General features: G+C 42.6%; 1 protein-coding gene across 9 annotated transcripts in view; it reads right to left on the bottom strand.

Moving 5' to 3' along the window:
* Positions 1–1,170: 1,170 nt before the first annotated feature.
* PLCH1 (phospholipase C eta 1) overlaps positions 1,171–23,223 on the bottom strand; it is a 359,933-nt gene continuing 337,880 nt past the window's right edge. For 6 of the 9 annotated variants that reach the window (XM_068280865.1, XM_068280866.1, XM_068280870.1 and 3 more), the window contains 4 exons: positions 19,906–19,985; positions 16,819–16,878; positions 13,452–13,809; positions 1,171–3,488 (listed from right to left, as the gene is read on the bottom strand). In XM_068280865.1, coding sequence (XP_068136966.1) covers positions 1,525–3,488; positions 13,452–13,809; positions 16,819–16,878; positions 19,906–19,985 — 2,462 coding nt within the window. In that variant the 3' untranslated portion in view covers positions 1,171–1,524. Of the gene's footprint in view, positions 3,489–6,664; positions 6,693–13,451; positions 13,810–16,818; positions 16,879–19,905; positions 19,986–23,223 lie in introns of all 9 variants that reach the window. The other 3 variants (XM_068280867.1, XM_068280872.1, XM_068280873.1) reach the window with 2 other exon arrangements.

The raw sequence follows: 23,223 nt of genomic DNA, 5'->3' as shown, positions 1-23,223 counted from the left end.
AGATGAACAACAGCATAATAACCTTTAAAGGAGTTATCAAGGCAAAATGAACAAAATAAGCGCTACTTACCCGGGGCTTCCTCCAGCCCCAAGCTCCCAGCATGTCCCTTGCCGCAGCTCTGCACACAGCCGTTCACTGCAGCTCCCGCCCGGTCCCCGACGATGACGTCAGGCCGACCTTCAGGTGCCCAAGCGGCACTGTCAATCACCGCCACGTGGACCGGAGCGGTTACACGTGGCGGTGATTGACAGCGCGGCTCCCGCAGGTGCAGTACAGGCCGACCTGGAGGTCGGCCTGATGTCATCACCGGGGACCGAGAGGGAGCTGCGGCGAATGGTTGCGTGCAGAGCTGCGGCAAGGGAAATGCTGGGAGCTTGGGGCTGGAGGAAGTACCGGGTAAGTAGCGCTTATTTTGTTCATTTTGCCTTGATAACTCCTTTAAACAAAAAAACATTTCTTTTGTTACAGCTGATACAAATCCTAAAATAAATCTGCAGTGTTTCTACTTCCTGATTCATGGAAGCAGACATATTGTTTACATCCTGTGCTTTCAAATGGGCGTATCTGCTTATCTGCCATAGGCAGTCATGTGACACGGGGGGAGAGCAAACTACAACTAGTGATTAGACACAAATGAGGGGGAATTACACAGGCTAAATTCTTTAAATACATACAGGGTGCATTTCTCTATGTTTTCCTTGTGTCCTGTGTAATAGTTCAGGTCCCCTTTAAACATTAAGGTCCATGTGTAATTAACTTTATCTCCTGAATTTTCTCCTAGGAGATAATTTTTCAACTTCTATTTAAAATAACTTTTCAGCACTCTGCAACTGTAGGTGAAAAAAAAAAATTCTTGCTTGCTGGTAGCTTAAAAGAAATGTTATTGATAAGATGTTAAATATCACCTAGGAGAAAAGTTAGGGGGAAAAGTGAATTGGATCAGGCCCCTTGTCATTTAGCCGAGACAATAAAAACCCAAAATACGAAAATAAGATTCTAGGAAAGTCCTACTTGGGAGTGGGACTATAGACTGAAATGATTATCTCATTAGTTTATTTTCAGTTCAGGTGTAAATGTCTCCTTTAGGTAAAATAAATTATAAACAAACACAAGTTTGCAAATATGCCTTGTATTCTGCTGCTTCAAGGGGATACATAAAGAAACGCCAATAGGGAAAATCAGTATTTTATTCCAATATTTTTTGCTTATGTGTGCAAATTTACAAGTTGCATTTTTTTTATTGTACATGCATGTTACACTGAAGGATCTCATTACTGCATGCACTTATTTCCCTCTTATATTTATGTTAACTTTAGACTTAAAAACAAAATGAAAATAGAGTACAAGAATATATTTACAAATTTTTGTTGATATGAGCAGTTTAAATTCTAAAGGAAGACTAACGGAGGAAAAAAATATGTTCATATCGCTATATAATTTAAGAGTGCTGAACGTTCTAATAAATTGTCCCCAATAAAATCAAACATCTTGTAAACAACATTACATTAAGACATATGTACACTTTACAATCTCAGTAGGAAATATACTTCAGGTTCATCAGTATTGCATGGCTCAGTCTGATACATGAAGTGATCTCTACAAAACTGATCATTGTGCCCATAAGTTTGAGAAGAACATGCACCCTCAGGAATACCTCTGCCTTCTAGGCCATCAAAGATAAAGTTATTGCAGTATCCCGCTATATAAGAGCCAGTGGAATGTCTGTTTATAGGCTGAGAAAAAGTTGGTGCTTTATTCCGTAGAACTACACCATTTGGAAGATGGTTGACTTGTTTTAACTTATTCGCTTCAAGTCTTTCCTTTGCCCGGTTTGCAATATTTCTCACTCTACTTTGACTTCTGGAAGATAACTTCCGGGATAGAGGTTTAGGTCTCTCCCACTCATCCTCTTCACAGTATGATGGGTTGCTATAATCTTCCTGGTCATAAGAAACCAGTCTCCGCAACTGCTCAGTTAGTGCATCTGTTGACTGATGCCTGTTTTTGCCAAAATGTTTTGTGTCCTCACAATTGCCCGATAATAGGAAGCCTCTGTTAATACGTTGGTATTTGCTGTCAAAATTACAAGATATGTCCTCTGAGGTTAAATCTCCAAGACTCTTTGATTTGCATGGACTAGGCTGTTTGTTTCCTTGCGCTGAAAAATTGGAATGTGTGGGTATATGGGGTGTGTGTAAGCTTTCTCCATGGCTGCCATAATGAAGGTCCTTTGGAACTTCTGATATGTGATATCGATCACAATCATCATACTGACATAGCTGCCTAACTTCACTGTGAGCATTACTGAATCCCTGTCTACCGAGTGAGGTATTTACCATTTGTGATTTATTCAGTTTGCTGCTATTACTGCTGTAATCGTGCTGATGACATAAAGGAGAAGTTCTATGCATTCGATTTTTATCCTGGAAATTTCGCAACACACCCTGAGAGAATTTGGGAACTTCAGATGTGCCGCTACAAGAGGAAATAATAGATGGCACTGAAGGGGTTTTGTTGGCTGGAAAGTTTGCATGGCAATCCAAATTACTGTTCAGTTGTCCTTCCCAACTTGCTTGCCATTTTTTTGCAGGAGGCTTAGGCTTTATCGGAGGTTGTAGCATCTTTGTGGGCTTTGGCTTTAATTCGGGATAGGCTGGTTTGCCTGGAGGACTCCTGACTTCATTAACTGGCTTATCTTCTGCTCTGACAATGTTTGCCTCCATTAATGTGTTGCCAGTCTCTGGTGACATTTCCTCCTCATTAATAATTGTGTACATTGAATATTCTGTTGTTTCAGGGCTAGAAAATGCTGTGGTTTCATTTGTGGAGTGTAATAATCTCTCAACGTGATTTAATACGGCACAAGTTTTTTTTGGGGTTGAAATGGTGGGTGTAAATCTCTCAGAAAGTTCAGAATATTGTCCATAGCTAGATACGATGTTTAAACTTGAGACACATGTCAAGCTAGCTTTGTCATCAGTGGTTTCAAACTGCCTAATTAATGCAGAGACTGAGCTACCAAGTTCACTCTCATTGATTGAAGGAACCTCATTTATGATTTGAGATATATCGTTTTCTAAAAAAGCTACAGTGGACTGTAAATTATTGCCATCGTTGCAGATGCTGCTTGATAAATTAGTAACAGATAGTAATTCGTTGACGTTGCACTTTGCTTCTTTTGCTGACAATTCAGGCTGGGAAATTGCATTTAATGATACTTTTGGTTTAAAATCCCCATCAACGGAGTCCATGTGTTTGGATTCCTCTCTTTCATCTTCAGATGTACTCATAAAAGTGTCATTAAATTCCCTGATGTCATCATCGCTCCTCTTTCCATAGTCTAAGTGTAAGCTTTTCCATTTTTTATGTAGAACATTTCCATTGGCTTTGGTCAGATATGGATCTATGGGAAGGCATGCAGGATTCTGGGTACTTTCAAGTTTTGGTTCCTCCACCAATTGGCCTAGGCTCTTACATTCCAGGTTTCCTGTTAATTGAAGAAATTAATTAGTTTAACATATAATATATTTGCTAGTATAATCTATAATGAATACTATTTAAGGGATATATATATATATATATATATATATATATATATATATATATATATATATATATATACAAATATGTATGGAATTGCTCCTGTGTTACATGAGTCGATTCACCTTGCATTCACCTTTGCGGTTCAGCCTGTTCTTAGTCAGGAGTTAGATGGAGACCGATATGTAACGCATTAAAAAAAATGTCTCAACACTTACATTTCTGTGTGCAGAAATTGTATTCCAGCTTTGACATGAACTTACCCCAAAATGATGCCCCTTACTGTCTCTACAAGTTTATGCTGCCATATCACTACCTGCTTGTGTTGTGGCAGGCCCCCACTGGCCAACCACCAGGTGCAAGAGAAGTTTCATAGTAGGAGATTCGAAGCAATAAAAAAGTAACAGCCAGTGGCGTAGCAATAGGGGATGCAGAGCTTGCAACCGCAATGGAGCCCTTGGGCCAGAGGGGCCCCTAGTGGATCTCCCTCAACCACAGAATTAGCTTCCTATTGACCCTGTGCTGGTAATAATCACTTCTATAGATGCTTTGAATAGTAGGAATCATTAACAAACTGTTCCTTCATTCCCTTCTGACATTGTGGTTGTCCTAGGCAGGTTTTGGTGTGTCATATAAATTGTTCTGTATAGGGTGCTGGGGGGGGGGGGGGGGGTAATGTAAAACTTGCACTGGGGCCCATATCTCTTTAGCTATGCCACTGGTATCAGCATTGCAGAATGTGAGAAAATGTGTAGACTGCCTTGTTGGTAGGCCCAATTAATCCTGAATGACCACATTCTCAATGTTTCTACAAAGAAATGGTCAGTCGCCTTGGCAGAATTTTTCATTGGTACAATCCTAACTGATTTTTTTTGTGTAGATCGATTAAATATGATCTTTTCTTTTGATCTGAATGATCTTATTGAGAATAAGACAGTTAGCTAAAATTTGCACCATTAATGGGCACTTTCACTATGATCTCCTATAATCCAGGCTAACGTTATGAACCTTTGCCAAGAGCATATGAATAAGACCTTACAAGAAAAGTCTTTGTCAGAAAAATATTTCCACACCCTATATATGAGACACTACTTGTCACTGGTGTAGGAGCAAGGGGTCGCAGCGGTTGCACTGACGACCGGGCCCATGATCTTGGAGGGGCCTGCACTGGCCCTGCTCTCCGCATCTCCTCTGTCCCCAGGTCCTCTGTGACAGCCATGTAGCTCCACCCCAAAATCCTGCATAGCTCCACCCCTCACAGGACCGCTACTGTGTGCTGCTTGATTCTATACCCTACCCCTGTAAATCCCATTGGCTGGCAGAGCTGGAAGAGAGGACAGGGCATGGGAGAGGATGGAGATGTACCAGGAGCTCCCTTCCCCCAGGCAAACCGAGGTAAGTGCTGTCTCCTTTTTTAACTCTGTCACTGCCTATCAGCCCATACTGTATCCAGAGCCCTGTAACAGGGCTCATTCGCTCCTCATTCACCTTTCCTCACCAGACCCCTAGTAAGTTCCCTGTTCTATCCACTCCCCAGAATTCTCACTAGCCCCCCCCCCAACCTCTCTCCCTGTAGACTCCTAATATCCCTTCTCCCCCCTCACTCACCCCCCAGACCCCTAATAACCCCCCTCTCTCCTCACTCCCCCCTCAATATTCCTCACCCTCCTTCCCTAGACCCCTAATAGCCCCCTCTCTCCCCTCACTCCCCCCTCAATATTCCTCACCCTCTCTTTACAAGACCCCTAATAACCCCTCTACCTCCTCACTCAGCTCCCAGACCCCTAATAACCCCCCTCTCTCCTCACTCCCCCTCAATATTCTTCACCCTCCTTCCCTAGACCCCTAATAGCCCCCTCTCTCCCCTCACTCTCCCTCAATATACCTCATTTTTTCTTTCCCAGACCCCTAATAACCCCTCTCCCTCCTCACTCACCCCCCCCCCCGACCCTTAATAACCCCCCACTCCTCATCCCCCCTCAACATTCTCCCCCCTCCTTTCCTGGACCCCTAATAGTCCCCTCTCTCTCCTCATCCCCCCCCCCCCCTCAATATTCCTCACCCTCCCTTTCCAAGACCCCTAATAACCCCTCTACCTCCTCACTCAGTCCCCAGACCCCTAATAGCCCCCCCTCTCTCTCCTCATTTGCCCCTCAATATTCTGCCCCCTCCTTCCCTAGACCGCTAATAGCCCCCTCTCTCCTCACTCCCCCCTCAATATTCCTCACCCTCCCTTTCCCAGACCCCTAATAACCCCTCTCTCTCTTCCCTCCCCCCTCCCCCTCATAATCCCCCCTCTCTCTCTTCTCACTACCCCCTCAATATTCCTTACCTCCCTCCCTCAGCCTCCTAATAGCCCCACCCCCATCCTCACCCCCTCAATATTCCTCACCCTCTCCCCCCAGATTCCTAATAACCCCCCTCTCTCTCCTCACTCACCCCCCCCCCCCCTCAATATTCCTTACCCTCCCTCCCCCAGACCCAGTGCTACTGGAATCACATGGTACACACACGCCTTTTTGCAGAGGACAATGGCCTGCAGTGAAAGGTATATTGGCCTGCAGGTGACAGCTATATTGCTGTCTGCTTCCACATCACTTGAAAGAATACAAAGGGCACTGGCATAGTAAGTATGGGGGGGCTAGGGCATGTCCAAATTCCGCATCAGGACCCTGAGGTCTGTAGCTACACCACTGCTACTTATGCAATTCTCAATAAAGTTAATCTTTGAATTGATTATCCAGTTCATTACTGTATACCTATTTTTATTAACGAGAAAGTATACCTAATTTTAATGGCCAGCATTTGGGAAAAGTGACTTGAGCTTTCACATACATATTTGTTTTCAGATCCTCATAGAAAACCACTTTGTGGACACGGGTTCATTCAGAAAATTACTTTTCATACAAACAAACACATGAACAATGCGGGAAAAGTGCAGGGATATAATAATGGACTTCCTGTGCACTGTGCAGACAACTTTTGCATGAAATGAAAGCATGTGATTGCACCATTTTCTTATCACTTGACCCAGGGTTTGTGAAGAATGATATTACATCCAGCATGTGATGTAATATTCTGAAAGTGATGGTAATGAGATACCACACTGAATACATGTTTTACCTTTAGCAGTTTCCTAGTTAGAATTGTACTAGAAAACATAACAAAACATATTTGTTAAAATGAGAGATACGCTTAACACAATGCATTCTATAATTCATACTATGCAGCCTTACCTTTAGTTCATTTTTAAAAATAACATATTCACTTTAAGGTAATATTGCATGCATGTGTTGTGCTGCTGAACAAAGTCACAGTCAGAGGGAGGGTAGCCAAGTTTGCTGATAACATGTCAAGTCAAAACATTTTCTTTCTTTTCTGTTTTGGATTGATAATATTCTTCAGTAGAAACACAGACAGCAATAAAATAAATAAATAAAATCAGGGCCTTAAAGTGCACCAGAGACGAAGCACCCTCATGTATTTTGCCATATATATCAGTGGGAACATTAGAGAAAACACCTACCCTGCTCTCTGTTTCATTCTTCACTGTTCAGCCTGCTTGTTATCAGCCCTGATAAAATCACCCACTGAGCATTCAGTCTGGCTTTGCTCAGGAATCATTATAGCTTTGTCTCTGGTTCACTTTAAGAATGTCATATGTGATCCAAAAATTAAAGTGTTTTACTTTGACTTCCATTACACGGTTTTTCAAGCAAAGTGTTGGGGATTATATTTCTGATAAATACAGGTGAAACCTGAAAAATTTGAATATTGTGCAGTCCATTTATATCAGTAATTCAACTCTAAAAATGAGACTAATATATTAAATAGACTCATTACATGCAAAACCGAGATATATAAAGCCTTTAAGCCGCATCTACACGCGTAGATGCGGCCGCGATGTTCCTTATCAATCGAGCCACTGATGCGGCTCGATTGATAAGATCTGACAGGACGGATCTCTCCACCGCCGATTCCCTGCTCGCCCCCCGCGAGGGGACAATGGCAGGGAATCGAGCGCAAGATAAGCGGCGCTGGTGGGGACAAGCGGGGAATCGAATCCGGCGCACGCGCGGCAAGCGGGGACGCGGCGGGTACGCGGAAGAGGCGATCCGATTAGCCGCCGGATCGCCGCCTCATCTACACGTGTAGATGAGGCTTTATTCATTATAAATTTGATGATTATGGCTTAAAGCTTATGCGAACCCAAAAATCTAAATCTCAGCCCATTAGAATATTGTAAAAATGTTCATTGTTCTAGGCTCAAATTGTCAGACTCTAAGCTGCTAATTAATCCAAAACACCTGTAATGGGTTCCTATTCATATATTAATTTTACCTTTTAAGTTGAATTACTGAAATAAATGGACTTTTATTTCTAATTTTCGAGTTTCACCTATAGATCTTATTGTGCTGAGGTGTCTTGGTCTTACATACAAGAGGGATAACTGAGTGTGGTTAGAAGCTGTGGAGTCTGGCTGGATGATGCACCATGGTTATTAGTACATATGTATAGCCAATTTGATCACAAAAATGGACAAGCAAGAAGTTTTGAATCAGGATGATACCATTTATTAGCTAACTTAAAAATATTTAAGAGTAAGCTTTCAGCTTTTCAGCCTTCGTCAGACCCAAGAATTAAAGTGAGTCGAAGCCAGGCTGAAAAGCTGAAAGCTTATTCTTATATATTTTTAAATTAGTCAATAAATGGTATCATCCGTATTCAAAACTTCTTGCTTTTACTGATGGCTATTGGCTAACACAGTACTACATTCTACTGCAACTAAAAATGGACAAGTGAAACTTATGTAAAAATAAACTGATAAGATAAACAATTGTATCTATCTTGCTACTCCTTAAGGTGGCCATACACTGGTCGATTTGCCATCAGATTCGACCAACAGATAGATCCCTCTCTGACTGAATCTGATCAGAGAGGGATCGTATGGCCACCTTTACTGCAAACAGATTGTGAATTGATTTCAGCCTGAAACCGATCACATTCTGTGGAGCTGCCGCTGCTGCCGCCCCCCCCCCCCCTGCATACATTACCTGTTCCGGACGGCGCGAGTCCCTGTTGTCTTCTTCTCCGCTCCGGCTCCGCTTCGGCTACTGAACTTCCTGTCCAGGGGAAGTTTAAACAGTAGAGGGAGCTCTACTGTTTAAACTTCCTGCCGGGACAGGAAGTTCTGTGTAGCTCTGGAGCCCGAAGCGGAGAAGAAACGGTCTGGAGCCCGAAGAAGAAAAGAAAGACCAGGGGACTCGCGCCGGCTGGAGCAGGTAATGTATTACCGCTGTATTGCGTCGGTCACCGGGCATTCGAACGCCGCTAACGATGCACTCCCGACCCGCCGGCGACCGAGAAAAATCTTCCGCATGGGTCGACGGGAATCGACGTGTCTGAAATCGATCGTTCTGTCAGCGGTGTGTGCAGCGATTTCACAGCCGTTTCGATCACCTAAAATCGTTAGGTGTATGGGCCCCTTTAAAATGACTTTTAAATAGCCTACAGTTTTATTACAGTTTTATGTTAAAGTACCTCTGACCTGGTGTTAAAGTCTTTTAAAATCGTTTTATTGCTGGTGCTGCGACTTCGTCACAGCACATAACATGATCATTCCCCCTCTAGCGCCCCCTGTGGCCCCGTTCTAGCAACTATTGTGAGCAGGGAGGAAGTGACGATATCATTCTGACCTCAATTACCACAAGCCCGCACACAGTGCAGCTCCCCTGCGTGCTGTGTGCAGTAAAACATATACGGATCTAAACCGGCAGGTAAAGGGGGCAGAGATAAGGACGCAAAGCGGGGAGGAAGAACGTCACTTCCTCCCCGCTGATAATCGACATTCTGCTTCAGACGAAGAGGATGGCTGAGCAGAATGGGGTCCACAGGGGGTACTGGAGGGGGGAGGATGGTGCTGTGACTTAGTCATAGCACTAATAGTAAAATACTAAGTTTAAGGGGAGGGGGAAACCAGGTAAGGAGTACTTTAAGTTTAAAAACTTAAAAAAAGGTAATTTCTTATCAATAACCGACATTATAGTCCGACTAGGTCCCAACTGGAGAAAAACTGTTGTGTTGCTGAATATTAACCCTTTCAGGCAGAGAAAAAAGAAAAGCAACACAGCATGTGTATTTTTGTGCTTTGCACTGTACATACACATGTCTATCTTATCATGTCACATGTCACTTAAAGAGAGTCTTCAGCCTTAAAAATTACCTCTTTTTATTTCAGAATGCTCTTCAGCCTTAAGAGCAAAGATGATTCGCTGCATCCCCATGGCCGTACAAGGTCTTTCTCCCTCCCAAATACCGTGGGAAAATGTAAAAGAAGACTGAGAGGGGTGGGGAGAGGCAGTGATTGGTGGTGATTGAATGGACTAGAGGCAGAGCTAAAGTACAAAGCTCTTCCTCCTCCAGTAAGTACTGGAGGATTTTGCCACAGGGATTTCAGAGGGGATAAAGATCTCGTACGGCCGTGGGGATGCGGCCAATCATCTTTGCTCTTAAGCTTGAAGAGCATTCTGAAATAAAAAGAGGTAAGGTTTTAAGGCTTCAGACTCTCTTTAAGGTTCTGTAACGATCGGTGTAACACAGAGAGGATCTGATTACCGGTGATCTGCAGTATCACCGAGAATGCAGATATATACCCGATTATTGATGATCTGCAGTATCACCGATAATCAGATATATCTCTAACCTCTGGACACCTGAGTGATGAGAGTGTTTTGGTGCAACAGTAATACTTTGAGGACTGCACCTGAATATCAGGTGCTAGAGCAATAAGGAGTACTGCTCCGCAGCAAGTTCCTTCCGTTGGTCTGAGCTCTCCGCAGGGAGGAGTCAGGCCGAGAGTGGGAAGGACAGAACGAGAGTGACACCAATGAGGGAGTGTCACTGACAGATCTGTGAACTATCTCTTAACAGGAGAGATAGTTCTCGAGGTCGGGCAGGCCAGGTCGATAACACATGGACAGATACAGTACAGAGACAGGAGACAGATGCAGAATCCTAAGACTAGCCGGGTTTGGCAACAGAGTATCAGAATGACAAAAGGTACAAAATCAGAGATCAGAAGAATGGTCAGGAAAGCAGAAGGTCATAACAAATAATCAACAATTCCTAGACTAAGGTGTGAGTTCCTTGGTCATCAACACCTTGGAAACTGTTCTAGATACTAACACAGATGATAACAGAATTCCTAGACTAAGGCCTCGTTCAGACTATACGCGCTGCTGTGCGCATTTTGGCAGCGCGTATAGTGTGCGACACGCAAGAACGGTAGAAGGGCATAGACAGCCCTTCTACCGTTCCCATCATATGCGCTGTGTGGCAGCGCGATTGCGCTATCGCGTGCTGCACGCATTTTTGGGAATCGCAGCGCAGATCCCATTCATTGTAATGAATGGGATCTGCAGCGCAGCGCATAGGAGCGCAGATGGCGTGCGATCGGACGCGTTGCGTTCCAATCGCACAGACATCTGCGCTAATGATGTGAACGAGGCCTAAGGTGTGAGTTCTTTGGTCATCAACACCTTGGAAACTGGTCTAGATATAACACAGATAATAACAGAATTCCTAGACTAAGGTGTGAGGTCCCTGATCATCAACACCTAGGAAACTGGTCTAATGTAACACAGATACTGACAAGGTCTGAGTGCTACCACGTAGTGATCTTAACGCCAGACACCAGAAGAATGACCAGCACCCAGTATATATACTATAGCGCTCTCCAGCGCCACCCTTAAGTGCTGGACCAATGAAAACTGAAAGAATTGTCAGCTGACCGGCCTGGTCAGCTGACACCCTTCTGGCTGTCATAAATGCTCTGCCTCTCCGCGCGCACACGCGTCCTTCTGAACCGATGTGGACTATCAGTCCCAGCCACACCAGACATGTGTTGTAATGCCTCTACTGTTTTGGATGCGGAATCCGCCGCACCGCTGTCCGAGTGTGCAGCGTTTTCTCCGCGTTCAGCAGTACTGACAGAAGTAGGCATATGCGCCGCGTCGGACGCGGAATCCGCCGCCCTGTTCTCTGGGCATGCGGCGGTTTCTCCACGCTCCGTCAAGCCAGTGAATGCAGGTCTCTGCGCGCAACCTGCCATGTTGAACGCGGAATCAGCCGCGTTACTCTGAGTACTTGCGGCGGCTTTTCCGCGTTTTCTCACAGGTTCCCTTTAAATTGGAAAGATTTTCCCTCTAGATACATATGTGATCCCTTTACTTTCCCATAACTCTACAAAGAGTGCTTTACATAAAATCTGAATGATTTCAAAAATGGTCTGATGCCTTGGCTGCCATAAAAGCTAAAAGTCAATGGATCAACACATGGTTCACCAAAGTGTTCACAGTGGCTCCTCGTCCAGACTCACAAAGGCCATGAACTCTTTTAATCTACAGCACTGCTGCTGATGAAAACTGGTACTCATTGAGATTAATTGTGGATCTATGAACACCAGTATCTTTATAGGTCTAATTACAATTACAGAGGAAATGTAAATGATAGAAAAACAGAACTCCAAATGCCACTAACTGAACTACCATGGAAGTGCAGAAATATGTGTAAGATAGGACTCCATTTTTCATCTTAGGAAGATAACATGCTTTAATGTTACAGTCCTCATTCATGATTATAAACCAGTTACGGACGACGCTAATTGAAATCTATGCCCTCTTTTGATGCTAAACTGGCTGGCCGGGTGTAGATTTCAACTTACCGATGCCACGCATTCTTGTCGCTCTCACTGCTGTCTCCGCGCCACAGCTCACTTGCTCTGCTGTCTCTATAACAATTTCATTGGCTTGCATTGATAGACACTGTCAGGAGCCAATGAAAGCGGCCCTTGACAGGCTCACAAGAACTGTCGGTATTCATCGGTTTCTGGTCCCAGCTGTCTCTGGTCCTTAAGGGGGCAGAGACCGCTGGTACTTAAGTGGTTAACTTTATAAAAGTGATGGGATGATTAGTAGAGTGATACAAATTGCATGTCTAGTTGTTCGTATGCAGTATCAAGAATTTATCTTCACTTAACTTCATACACTCATAACTATATTTAGCCCTAAATGATAATTTGTGATGGCAGTTTAGGGATGATGCCCGTACAGACATGCTGTGTAGCGATCTGCCAAACAGTCTGTTTCAGAGGTGGTCAGGGAAAAGGAGCAGTTGGCACCCTTTAGTGTGAACTACAAAAATAAAAACAGCAGTTAGTTATTTAGCATCCAGCACAGCTGATTGCTAATGGCATTAGTGTGCAACACCTATACTCTATCTTAATTTTCATTTCCACAGGTACACATTTTCGGTGACAAAAAATCTATGGTGTGTATATACCTGGTCTACAAATAACTGCAGTGTTCACACAAGAAAGTCATAAAATTAAGTCCTAAGTTATTAGAGGCACTGAAGAGGAAAAACCAACTGTATGTTGTGGTGCACTTCTGGATGTTGAAGGATACCTGTTGCCACCGGTCCTCTCTGTGTACCCTTGTTCCACTTCCGGGCCCCGTTGTAACAATCCCACTTTAATGTCAAAAAAGCCTTCTGGTCTCCTCTGAAGGCTTTAGAAGAACTCGGATCCATGAGTACTTCAAAAGATGAGCAGCTTCGTTCTGTGGACGAGCACATGTGCAGTACGGAGCCACTCGTCTTCTGAACTACTTGGGGACTCTAGTACTTCTGAAGCCTTCTGATGAGGCTCCAAAATGAAGCCAATGGGAAATGTGAATGATAGAGGAATGGGAAGGCTTTATAGGATCCGGAGCCTTCCTTTTTTTTAGCTATGTATTATTTTGTTTTTTATGTGGCTACAGGTATCCTTTGAGCTTGCCTAAACATTATTCTACAAACATCTTTCAAATGGTTAATTTAACAGCATCTTTCTCCACACATTTCAGTATATTACCTGTGGTTATGTCGTTTATTTTGGTATCTTTAGATGTCTCTGATGTGGAAGGTTCAAAGGCCCCAAAAACAAACTTGTCCACTGGCATGGAGATAGGTCTCGCGTGTAAACTCCGGGAAGTTCTTCTCAATATAGTGTCTTTCTCCTTTGCACCAGAAACCTCACATGGAAGGTCTTTGCTTTCTGTGGACTCTTGAAACACCATCTTAGTCTTCTTCCTGCCCTTGGCGGGGGCACTCGCAGTACGTCTCAGTATTCGGTCACCAATTGACCTCTTTCTAATATGACCATTGCTCTCCACAGAACCATGCTTTGAACTTCTATGGAAAAGGCCTTTAAGTCCAATGAATTGCCTATTCTATAATATGAAAAACACACAAATAGAGACATTAGATGTTATTCATTGTAAGAACAATGTAATATAAAAGGGGGAATTCCAGTTTTTAACAAAATAGCCACTTGGAATCAAAATGAAAACTAAGATAGCTAGAGACACAGTACTTGACATACATAGGACCTGATGCACACAACATTTCTCATGAGTTATCTCTCCTTGGCCCCTATTTATCAAGACTTCTCCTTATATTTCTCCCAGGAGATACTTTTTCTTCTTTATTTTATTTTAACCTCCTGAGGACCACGGTCTTAAACCCCCCACCCCAGTGACCAGGCCATTTTTTACAAAATAGGCCACTGCAGCTTTAAGGGCTCGCTGCAGGGCCGTACAACTCAGCACACAAGTGGTCCCCCCTTTTTCTGCCCACCAACAGAGCTTTCTGTTGGTGGGCTTTAATCGCTCCCAGGATTTTTATTTTTTTCTAAATATATATTTCTTTTATTTTTTTAATACATTTCTGCATTTTTGTTTATTTTTGTTACCCTTCCTTCCCCCCACCAACCAACGCAATCGGCTGTCAGGCTTCAGCCTATGACAGCAGATCACTTCCTTGCCATCCAGGGGGACATCGGTTTTGCCCTTTGCGGTATTGTCGTCTAACAGTCCCTAGCGTAGATTGCCGCTGGGAGGCTGATGACGGAGTGGAGCTCTGTCATTCAAGCAGGGATGCCCGATCCCCTGCAATCTCCGCCCCTAGCACTTCCCGGCAATTGGCGTAGAGTGGTCCTGGGCTGCAGCGCTGCTCACGCCAATCAGCGTTGAACAGTCGTTAGGCAGTTAAACAAAACAAATCACCTGGCTGTTCTGTTGATCATCTGCCTCCAATGATTTTAGCCATAGATCCAAGAACAATCATGCAGATCAGATGTTTGACTGCATTTGCTGCATGCTTGTTTTGGGTGAGTGATTCACACTACTGATGCTTGAAAGATCAGCAGGATACCACGCAACTGTTTTTCTTTAAAAGGAAATAAATATGGCAGCCTCCACATTCCTCTCACTTCAGTTGTCTTTTAAAAGTTGTTTTATTGATGAGGTGTGAAAACATCTCCTGTTAGAAAATGCAGGAGAAATGATGAAATAGGGTCTATTATCTTTATCTCACCTCGCCTATATAATACCTTTTCAATGCCAAGTTAGTAAAATAATAATGAAAGCAAGGTAAAAAGTTCTATGAAAATTTGCTTGCCATGTGCAGTAAAAATATACATTACAGTAAGGCAAGAAACAGACACTGTACATAGAGACGAGCCATGAGAAAAGCTTAGTGCATCAGGGCCCTAGTGTCTTTATAAAATATCTGGGACATTATCCTCTCAGCTGTGAACAAGTATTGCAGAAAATCAGCCTCTATCATAGGGCCAGGGCTAGATTTTATGTCCTCTCTCTGCTGTTGACCTCTTTCTCAACATAAGCAATTGCTTTAGAAGGCCAGCAGAGCGAAGCAAATGGACCTTAATGTGACATAAGGAGATCTGCCTTCATTTCTGTTTTTAATGAGAACACATAAGAAAGTTAACAAAAAAAGGTTACATCATACGAAGAGCATTCCTATCAATCCTAATAGTTACAAAGCTGCTCTCAAATAAAATTTTATAGACAAAGTTGGTAAAAACTGGAACTCCTTTTTAATGCCATTAAAAGACTTGGGATGAGTGAACTTATAATCATAATAAATAGCCCTTAAGGTGTCTATATGCTTGTAATAAATGTAATAAATTAGTTGTAAGTTTTGATATAAACATAAAATCTAAGGAAATACAATTAAGAATGAGGGACCTCTTAATCGATGAGCAATTGTTAAGTCGCAGGTGTGAGCAGTGTGTGATACGCTCATGTAATGATGACACTCAGATTAGTACACACATCCTGACGAAGCTTGCAAGTGGGCGGGTGCAACGCGTAGGTGGGCAGGTTCAAGTCCCTTGGCCTAGGAACACTCTCAGCAGCTGCAGCGGAGACGCAGGATGTACAGGCGTACGCTGGTATACATGGAGACAGCGCCTGGTTCCTCGTCGCGGCGATTTGCAGGGTGGGATGAGCCGGTGCCTGCATTGCTAACAAGAAAGGCAATTGGAATCCGAACAGAGCTGCCATGAAGCGGTTGGATGCTTAAAGTGTCAGCACCACCAGAGTATGGAAAACAGCAAAAGCCGGTGAGATTGCTCCGATCTGTGCACAATATATGCAGCCTGCCGGCTGAAGACATTAAATCATCCAATCTGTTTTCAATCGCAACATAACCCTCTCCCCCTCTCTGAAGATCTGGAAACAGATTGGTACCAGAAGGGGTGTATGAGTGTGGAGTTGTGTGAAGACAAATGTGGATGTATGAGCGTTCTATGATGGCCGTTTTTAATTGTTTTTAAATTGGTTGGTCTGTGTATGGGTACAGTTTCATAATAAAGCTGATGTTTATACTTTTCTACACTTATGAGCAACTGTGCTTTTTTAATTTATTATATAGTAAATGTTTTTTTTAAAGGAGTTGCTCCCTCAAAACATTGAGGTTTGGGTGTTTAAAATTTAGGGTAGGTGGTTGAGTTGATTTATTTTGTGACACTCAGATTAGTAGCCAAAAACTATTAATGGGAAAACGGCCAATATGCAAGTGGAAAAATGCTTGTATATCATAAGAAGCCTGAGAGTCCCTAAATGTATCTTCTACCATGCTCAAGTTATAAGTTCACTTATCCTTTAAGTATATCAGATGTTACACCAGTAACTTCACAAGTCATGCATGAACACAACACAGCCAGTATGAGGTTAATGTGCATAGCGTTGAAGTGGCAATTGCATGGCAGTAGAGATGTATAAATTGTATGCATACGCGTGTACTGTATGCATAGCGGTACTACAACAACACCACCACCACACTGTAAGGCAGCTTTTCACGGCAGGAACATTCAGTGACACACTACATTGCCATGCTGTCGGTAATCCATCTGCTATTATCATTCATGAGTCTACCTTTGTGGCTCCTAGAAAGTGCAATATAGTATAACTGGGGTTGAGGATTAAAGGACTCCACTGAAATGGAAAAAATATGCATTTTTTAAGTATTTTAATCAGTGTCATGCCAGCATGCATATCATTTAGGCATCAGTGAATGAAAATCTGTAACTGAATGGATTTAACATTACTTCCATGAAAATGAAAAAAATAAATGCTGTACAGTAAGCCTGGATAGCTACATTCATTAGAAATCCATCTCTGAAGAACAGTTCATAACACGGAAAACACCAATGTAAAAATTCTAATGACTGGTTAATGAACACAGTGTCTGTGCGGCTGGCAGGAGAGCTGGGCACAATCTCAATATCAAAAGACTTTCATTAACCAGGGAAAATGCAATATGTCAAAGAGGCATTCCCACATCACTGAAAATAATGATTAGTACTAGTTTCCAGAATAGACTTCTGGGCAATGTCACTAAGTGTCTGGCTTGTAGATGGTATTCCCAGTATCTATTCTACATTCTCAATTCGGGCTAAGTAATGCATTTTCCAACGAACCTTCACAATTCCTTGAAAGCGGACCTCCAGTGTTTATCACATGATGATTGGGTTCAATGATACAGAGGCGCCAGATAGAGTAAAACACTATAAAAACGTTAAAAAGGAGGTAGTGGTGGACTTACTCCCAAGCAGTCGGACACAGGTTGTCAATTTTCAAAAAGCATTTCTTGATTATGAAAAGAATAAGAAACAGCTTCTTTTTGAAAATTGGCAACCCGTGTCTGACTGCTTGGGGTAAATACACCACTACCTCTTTTTAAAGCAGACCTGAACTCAGAACGTCCTCTCTGCTCTAAAAGATACACAACAGCATAATAACCTTTAAACAAAAAAACATTTCTTTGTTACAGCTGATACAAATCCTGCAATAAATCTGCACTGTTTCTACTTCCTGATTCATGGAAGCAGACATATTGTTAACAGCCTGTGCTTTCAAATGGGCTTATCTGCTTATCTGCTGTGGCAGTCATGTGACCCAGGAAAGAGATCAAACTACAACTTGTGATTAGACACAAATGAGGAGAAATTACACAGGCTAAACTCTCTAAATACATAAAGGGTGCATTTCTCTATGTTTGCCTTCTTTCCTGTGCAAGAGTTCAGGTCTACTTTAACGTTTTTATAGTGTTTTACTCTATGTTAGTGATGGCTAACCTTGGCACTCCAGCTGTGACAAAACTACAAATCCCATCATGGCTCTGCCTCCTCGAGTTATGCTAAGAGCTGTCAGAGTATTGCAATGCCTCATGGGACTTGTAGTTCCACCACAGCTGGAGTGCCACGGTTAGCCGTCACTGTTCTATGTGGTGCCTCTGTATCATCAAACACAAACATCATCCTTGTCCACCCTGTGATTGAGGACAGGGTTATCATCCTCACCTGCTTTTACAGTCGTTGCTTTGAAGGTGACCCAAGTTTGTGAGTATAACCTCATATTCACTTACATCTCTTTCATTATCAGTATATACTGCACCATTGGGGCTCTTGGTTTCTCTTATTTTTGTCTATCATATAGTCACTGAGTCCTCTTCTTTTATTAAGTTAGAATCATCTGCCATGACTTCTTCTTGTAAATCCCCCTCTGAGATCTCTGTCTGCCGATTTCCAGTGTGCAGGCCACACGCTATTGAAAAATTCCAATTGTTTTCTTTACTCGAGACAAATCGAGTATTTCAGCAGGGGGAAGGGGCATTTGAATTTGAAGTCGGCGGACACGAGAAGAGAAGAGGAGTCAGTGAATATGTCCTATACACTGAAAGTCCACTTTGAAGTTGAGCTTTCACATTTAATTATGTAGGCAGTTAAGTTAGCCACACCCCCTGGATCCATTGGAAAGCAATAGACCATTTTCTGAAGGCTCTAATATTTTGTGAAAGCAAAATACTTTCTTCAGCTCTAAAATGCAAAATAGATAAATGAAATCAGAAGTAAGAGGCATGCTGGTCAAAAAATAAAAAATAACCTTCTAGCACAGCTAAAACATTCTAAAAGATGATTATCCCCTCTCTGGGGAAAAAACATCTTTAAGACAGCAGAGCTATCACAAAAATCCTCCAGTTCCTTGCAGAATCTCCCCACTTGACACAACAACTGTCAGATCCCACATCCTGTAACTCATCATTAAAGGAATACTATCAATGCCCAAGTGTTCTAAAATGACAACGTACAAATAATGTCTAAGTATCTGTAGTTTTTAACTATGACTAAGGGCAGATTGTAAGCCCGACACGCGTTAGTTGAACCTTGTGGTTTTATGCACTTGTCATGTGAAATTCCTGAATAAAGAATACCAGCTTTTTCAACCAATGGTCGGTTTGCGGATCCTTCTGTGTATACTTGTGGATTGGCCTGGCTTACCAGATCCTGCACCCACTGGTTTGATTCATAGGGGGTAGAGCGTTCTGAACTTTTCAATATTACAAATGTTTATGTTGCACATAAGATACATTTCCACTGCTCTCTGTGAGAGAAAGCTCTGCCTGTCTCTGACTGAGCTTTCTGCACACGCAGTCAACAGATACACTGTGAGGCAATTTCCCCCCTCCCCTCGTGGCTGAGTCTGCCGTCAGAATTTCAGCAGACTGCCGTCAGAAAAATGTGAAAGGAATTAGATAACAGTAATCAAATAGATAAGCAGTAAAAAGAATACACCAGTACTTAGCAGCACTTCCCAAACATTTCCTATCTCAATTGAAAAAAAAAAACATGTTAATCGATAGTGTCCCTTCAAGGTGGTGTAATGTCTCTAAAGAATAAAAGTAATTTTTTTTTACAAAAAACAGAGATGAGTTAGCTACTTTTGTTCCAGTTGTCTTTGCATGTACATTGATAGATCTTCCCCACAGTAAGCTTCAAATGATATCTTTAACAGGAAATACAAGACAGGGAGAGCATCTGGGAAAGGTGACACATGATCTATGCTGCTGTGACACAAAAGACAGGAACCTGTGACTACTCTTATTAGTATACATAAAAATGCAAAATTATAAAACCAGCTGGTGAGTAATTTTAATAAGAAGTAGTTAATCAGCTGACGTACCTTCCCATATATCTCATTTATCGTAACATGGACAAATATTGATGCTTCCGTCAAGCCTTCCAAATAAACATGTCGATATCCTGGTAGACAATTAAAAAAAAAAAAAGTTCAGTTTCTTGTTTCGGCATCCAAGACAAAATCATACCAGAAACAATTCAATGCTCTTTAAACATTTTCACCTCCCCCAGCACGAGTATCTATGTCTCTGTATTTACACAAATATAAACAAATACAAACACTTGGTTCTGTTTCTATTTTTAGAACACACTATCTCTGTATCTCCATCTTGTGGCCAAAAAGTAAAACCACATCCAAATACCCTATTATAAACCTTGCCTTAGAAAAATGAAATACATTTTCAGTATTTTTAAAAACCCTTCGAGGTGAAATGGTTTTAATGGAGCCTTAGCAACAACTAGAGATGAGCAAAATATTATGACATGCAAAAAATAAATAATATTTCACTGTTTCGGGAAGGAAACAAGATCAAAGCCTTAAGCCCTTGATAATTAATCAGAGGATAGCTAATTTACTGGCGACTTTGATTGGCTCAGTTTATATGTTAGAATTATTTGGCCATGATTAAAAACAACAAAGCACAAACAAGTAGGATTGAATTTGCTGCACTTTGGGTTCCCTAGCAGTGAAGTTCCATCCCATAATGCCCAGCATGACATCTGACCTGAGGTCAGCTGACCACTGTTATTCGTAAATTAGTGCATCCCCTAGGAAACACAGGTTGCACTTACTGCACAAAACCTACTAAGTAGTCAGCGTTAGGGATGGTCAATGAGTTACAAATAATTCCAAGGGGATGCAGGATTATGCAAAATTTTGCATGCAAATTTATGCAGCTTGAAAATGCACCAGTTGAATGAACACATTTTTGATGAATTTTCAAGTTTCGTAAATCAGAGCACACAATTTGCATAATACTACATCAACACATAAATTATTTGCATCTCCTTGAGCATCCCTAGTAAAGTAAAGGTAAAAAGGAGTGCATGGCAACTTTACCAATATTTAGTGAATATGAGAGCACATCAGAGAGCACATCAGCCTCTGCAGGAACGGGGTGTAAATAAGTGTGGGACTGATGATGTTGATGATGATGTGAAGGGGACAAACATTATAAAGTGTGGGAAAGGATGAGGTTGAATATTATAAAGTGTGAAGGTGTGGAGACATTATTATGAGTCAGTGCATACATTATATATTGAGCACATTAAAGAGACACTGAAGCGAAAAAAAATTATGATATTATGATTTGTATGTGTAGTACAGCTAAGAAATAAAACATTAAGATCAGATACATCAGTCTAATTGTTTCCAGTAAAGGAAGAGTTGAGAAACTCCAGTTGTTATCTCTATGCAAACAAGCCATTAAGCTCTCAGACTAAGTTAGTCGTGGAGAGGGCTGTTATCTGACTTTTATTATCTCAACTGTAAGTGAACTGTCTACTTTTTCTCTGCCAGAGGAGAGGTCATTACTTCACAGACTGCTCTGAAAGACTCATTTTGAATGCTGAGTGTTGTGTAATCTGCACATATTATAGAATGATGCAATGTTAGAAAAAACACTATATACCTGAAAATAAAAGTATGAGAATATTTTCTTTGCTGCTAATCTTCTAGTAATTATTCATAGTACACAACCAATTCACTATATCATATATTTTTTTTTCGCTTCAGTGTCATTTTTAGTGTAAGTGTCAGGGAAGGGGGAGGGGTCGCAGACACAATACAACACTATGACATTTTAAATGGAGTGCCAAAATGTAATGAGGTTATTTGACATGGTGGGGACAGTCAGGCATATTCAATGAGGGACACAATGTAATTGGGTAGACAGATAGGTAAACTTAAATAACCCCCGTGCTGAAATGAGAACAGGGGGAGCGAGCTGGATAAAATTAGTCTTCTATATGTAGAGGATGTGTTGGGTGATGGAAGTCGGTGCTGCTCTGTGTGGTCCACTTGCAGTAGCAGAGAAATCTATAAAGGACATGGGGTAGGGGAAAAAACACAAAAAGAGCGCACTCTGAAAACTGATGATAAAAGGGAGACCAGCCGGTCGTAGACAGATCTCACCTGATGTGGTGGCTGATATGCCCTTATGGGTATTATCAGCTTGCAGGCTTTTGTCCCTCTCAGACCAGGGACCAGGTCAGAAGCAGGCTCTTTGTCCAAAGGGATCCTGTGGCTTGAAGCAGGATATCAGGAGCAGCTGTCTGGTTTGTAGCCGTTGATGTCCCAGCACTGGCTGTAACACCAGAGCTGCAGGCACCTGTGGGCTGTATGAGACTCAATCCCTTAGCAGGGAGAGTCTCCTTCCTGAAAAGTTAGCAATCCACACACTGCTCTGTTCAGATACACCACAGCAGTGGCTGGGTGGTGAGCAGTAGCACTGAGGTGGCTGAAAGAAAGCACAGGAGACCCGTGCTGGAAGTAACTGATTCTTTAATTAATGTAACAAATACAACTAGTTTCAGGAGGCCATTCCTCCTTTCTTCAGGCAAAAAAGAAAGGTTTTTTTGCCCGAAGAAAGGAGGAATGGCCTCCTGAAACTAGTTGTATTTGTTACATTAATTAAAGAATCAGTTACTTCCAGCACGGGTCTCCTGTGCTTTCTTTCAGCCACCTCAGTGCTACTGCTCACCACTAGTGTTGGGCGAACAGTGTTCGCCACTGTTCGGGTTCTGCAGAACATCACCCTGTTCGGGTGATGTTCGAGTTCGGCCGAACACCTGACGGTGCTCGGCCAAACCGTTCGGCCACATGGCCGAACTAAGAGCGCATGACCGAACGTTCCCCGAACGTTCGGCTAGCGCTGTGATTGGCCGAACGGGTCACGTGGTTCGGACCCGAACGCGCTCTGATTGGACGAACGGTCACGTGGTTCGGGTAAATAAATACCCGAACCACGTCATATCTCCGCCATTTGTCTGTGGGTTTAGCTTTGGGTAGGCAGGCAGGGTAGTTCGCGCTCCAGCCACGCTAGCCAGGGTCCCCCCTGTCATTGTGTCACTGCTGGGAACAGTAGTACACCGCTTGCTCAGCCACACTATATAGCATTCTGTTTACTGCCACTCTGTGTACCTCGCTCAGCCACACTATATAGCATTCTGTTTACTGCCACTCTGTGTCTGCTGGGAATAGTAGTACACCGCTTGCTCAGCCACACTATATAGCATTCTGTTTACTGCCACTCTGTGTACCTCGCTCAGCCACACTATATAGCATTCTGTTTACTGCCACTCTGTGTCTGCTGGGAATAGTGGTACACCGCTCGCTCAGCCACACTATATAGCATTCTGT

Source organism: Hyperolius riggenbachi, chromosome 4 (genome assembly GCF_040937935.1).
Source record: "Hyperolius riggenbachi isolate aHypRig1 chromosome 4, aHypRig1.pri, whole genome shotgun sequence".
Classification (NCBI taxonomy): domain Eukaryota; kingdom Metazoa; phylum Chordata; class Amphibia; order Anura; family Hyperoliidae; genus Hyperolius; species Hyperolius riggenbachi.
The sequence above is the reverse complement of the archived record's forward strand: the minus strand, read 5'-3'. Positions and strand labels throughout refer to the sequence as shown.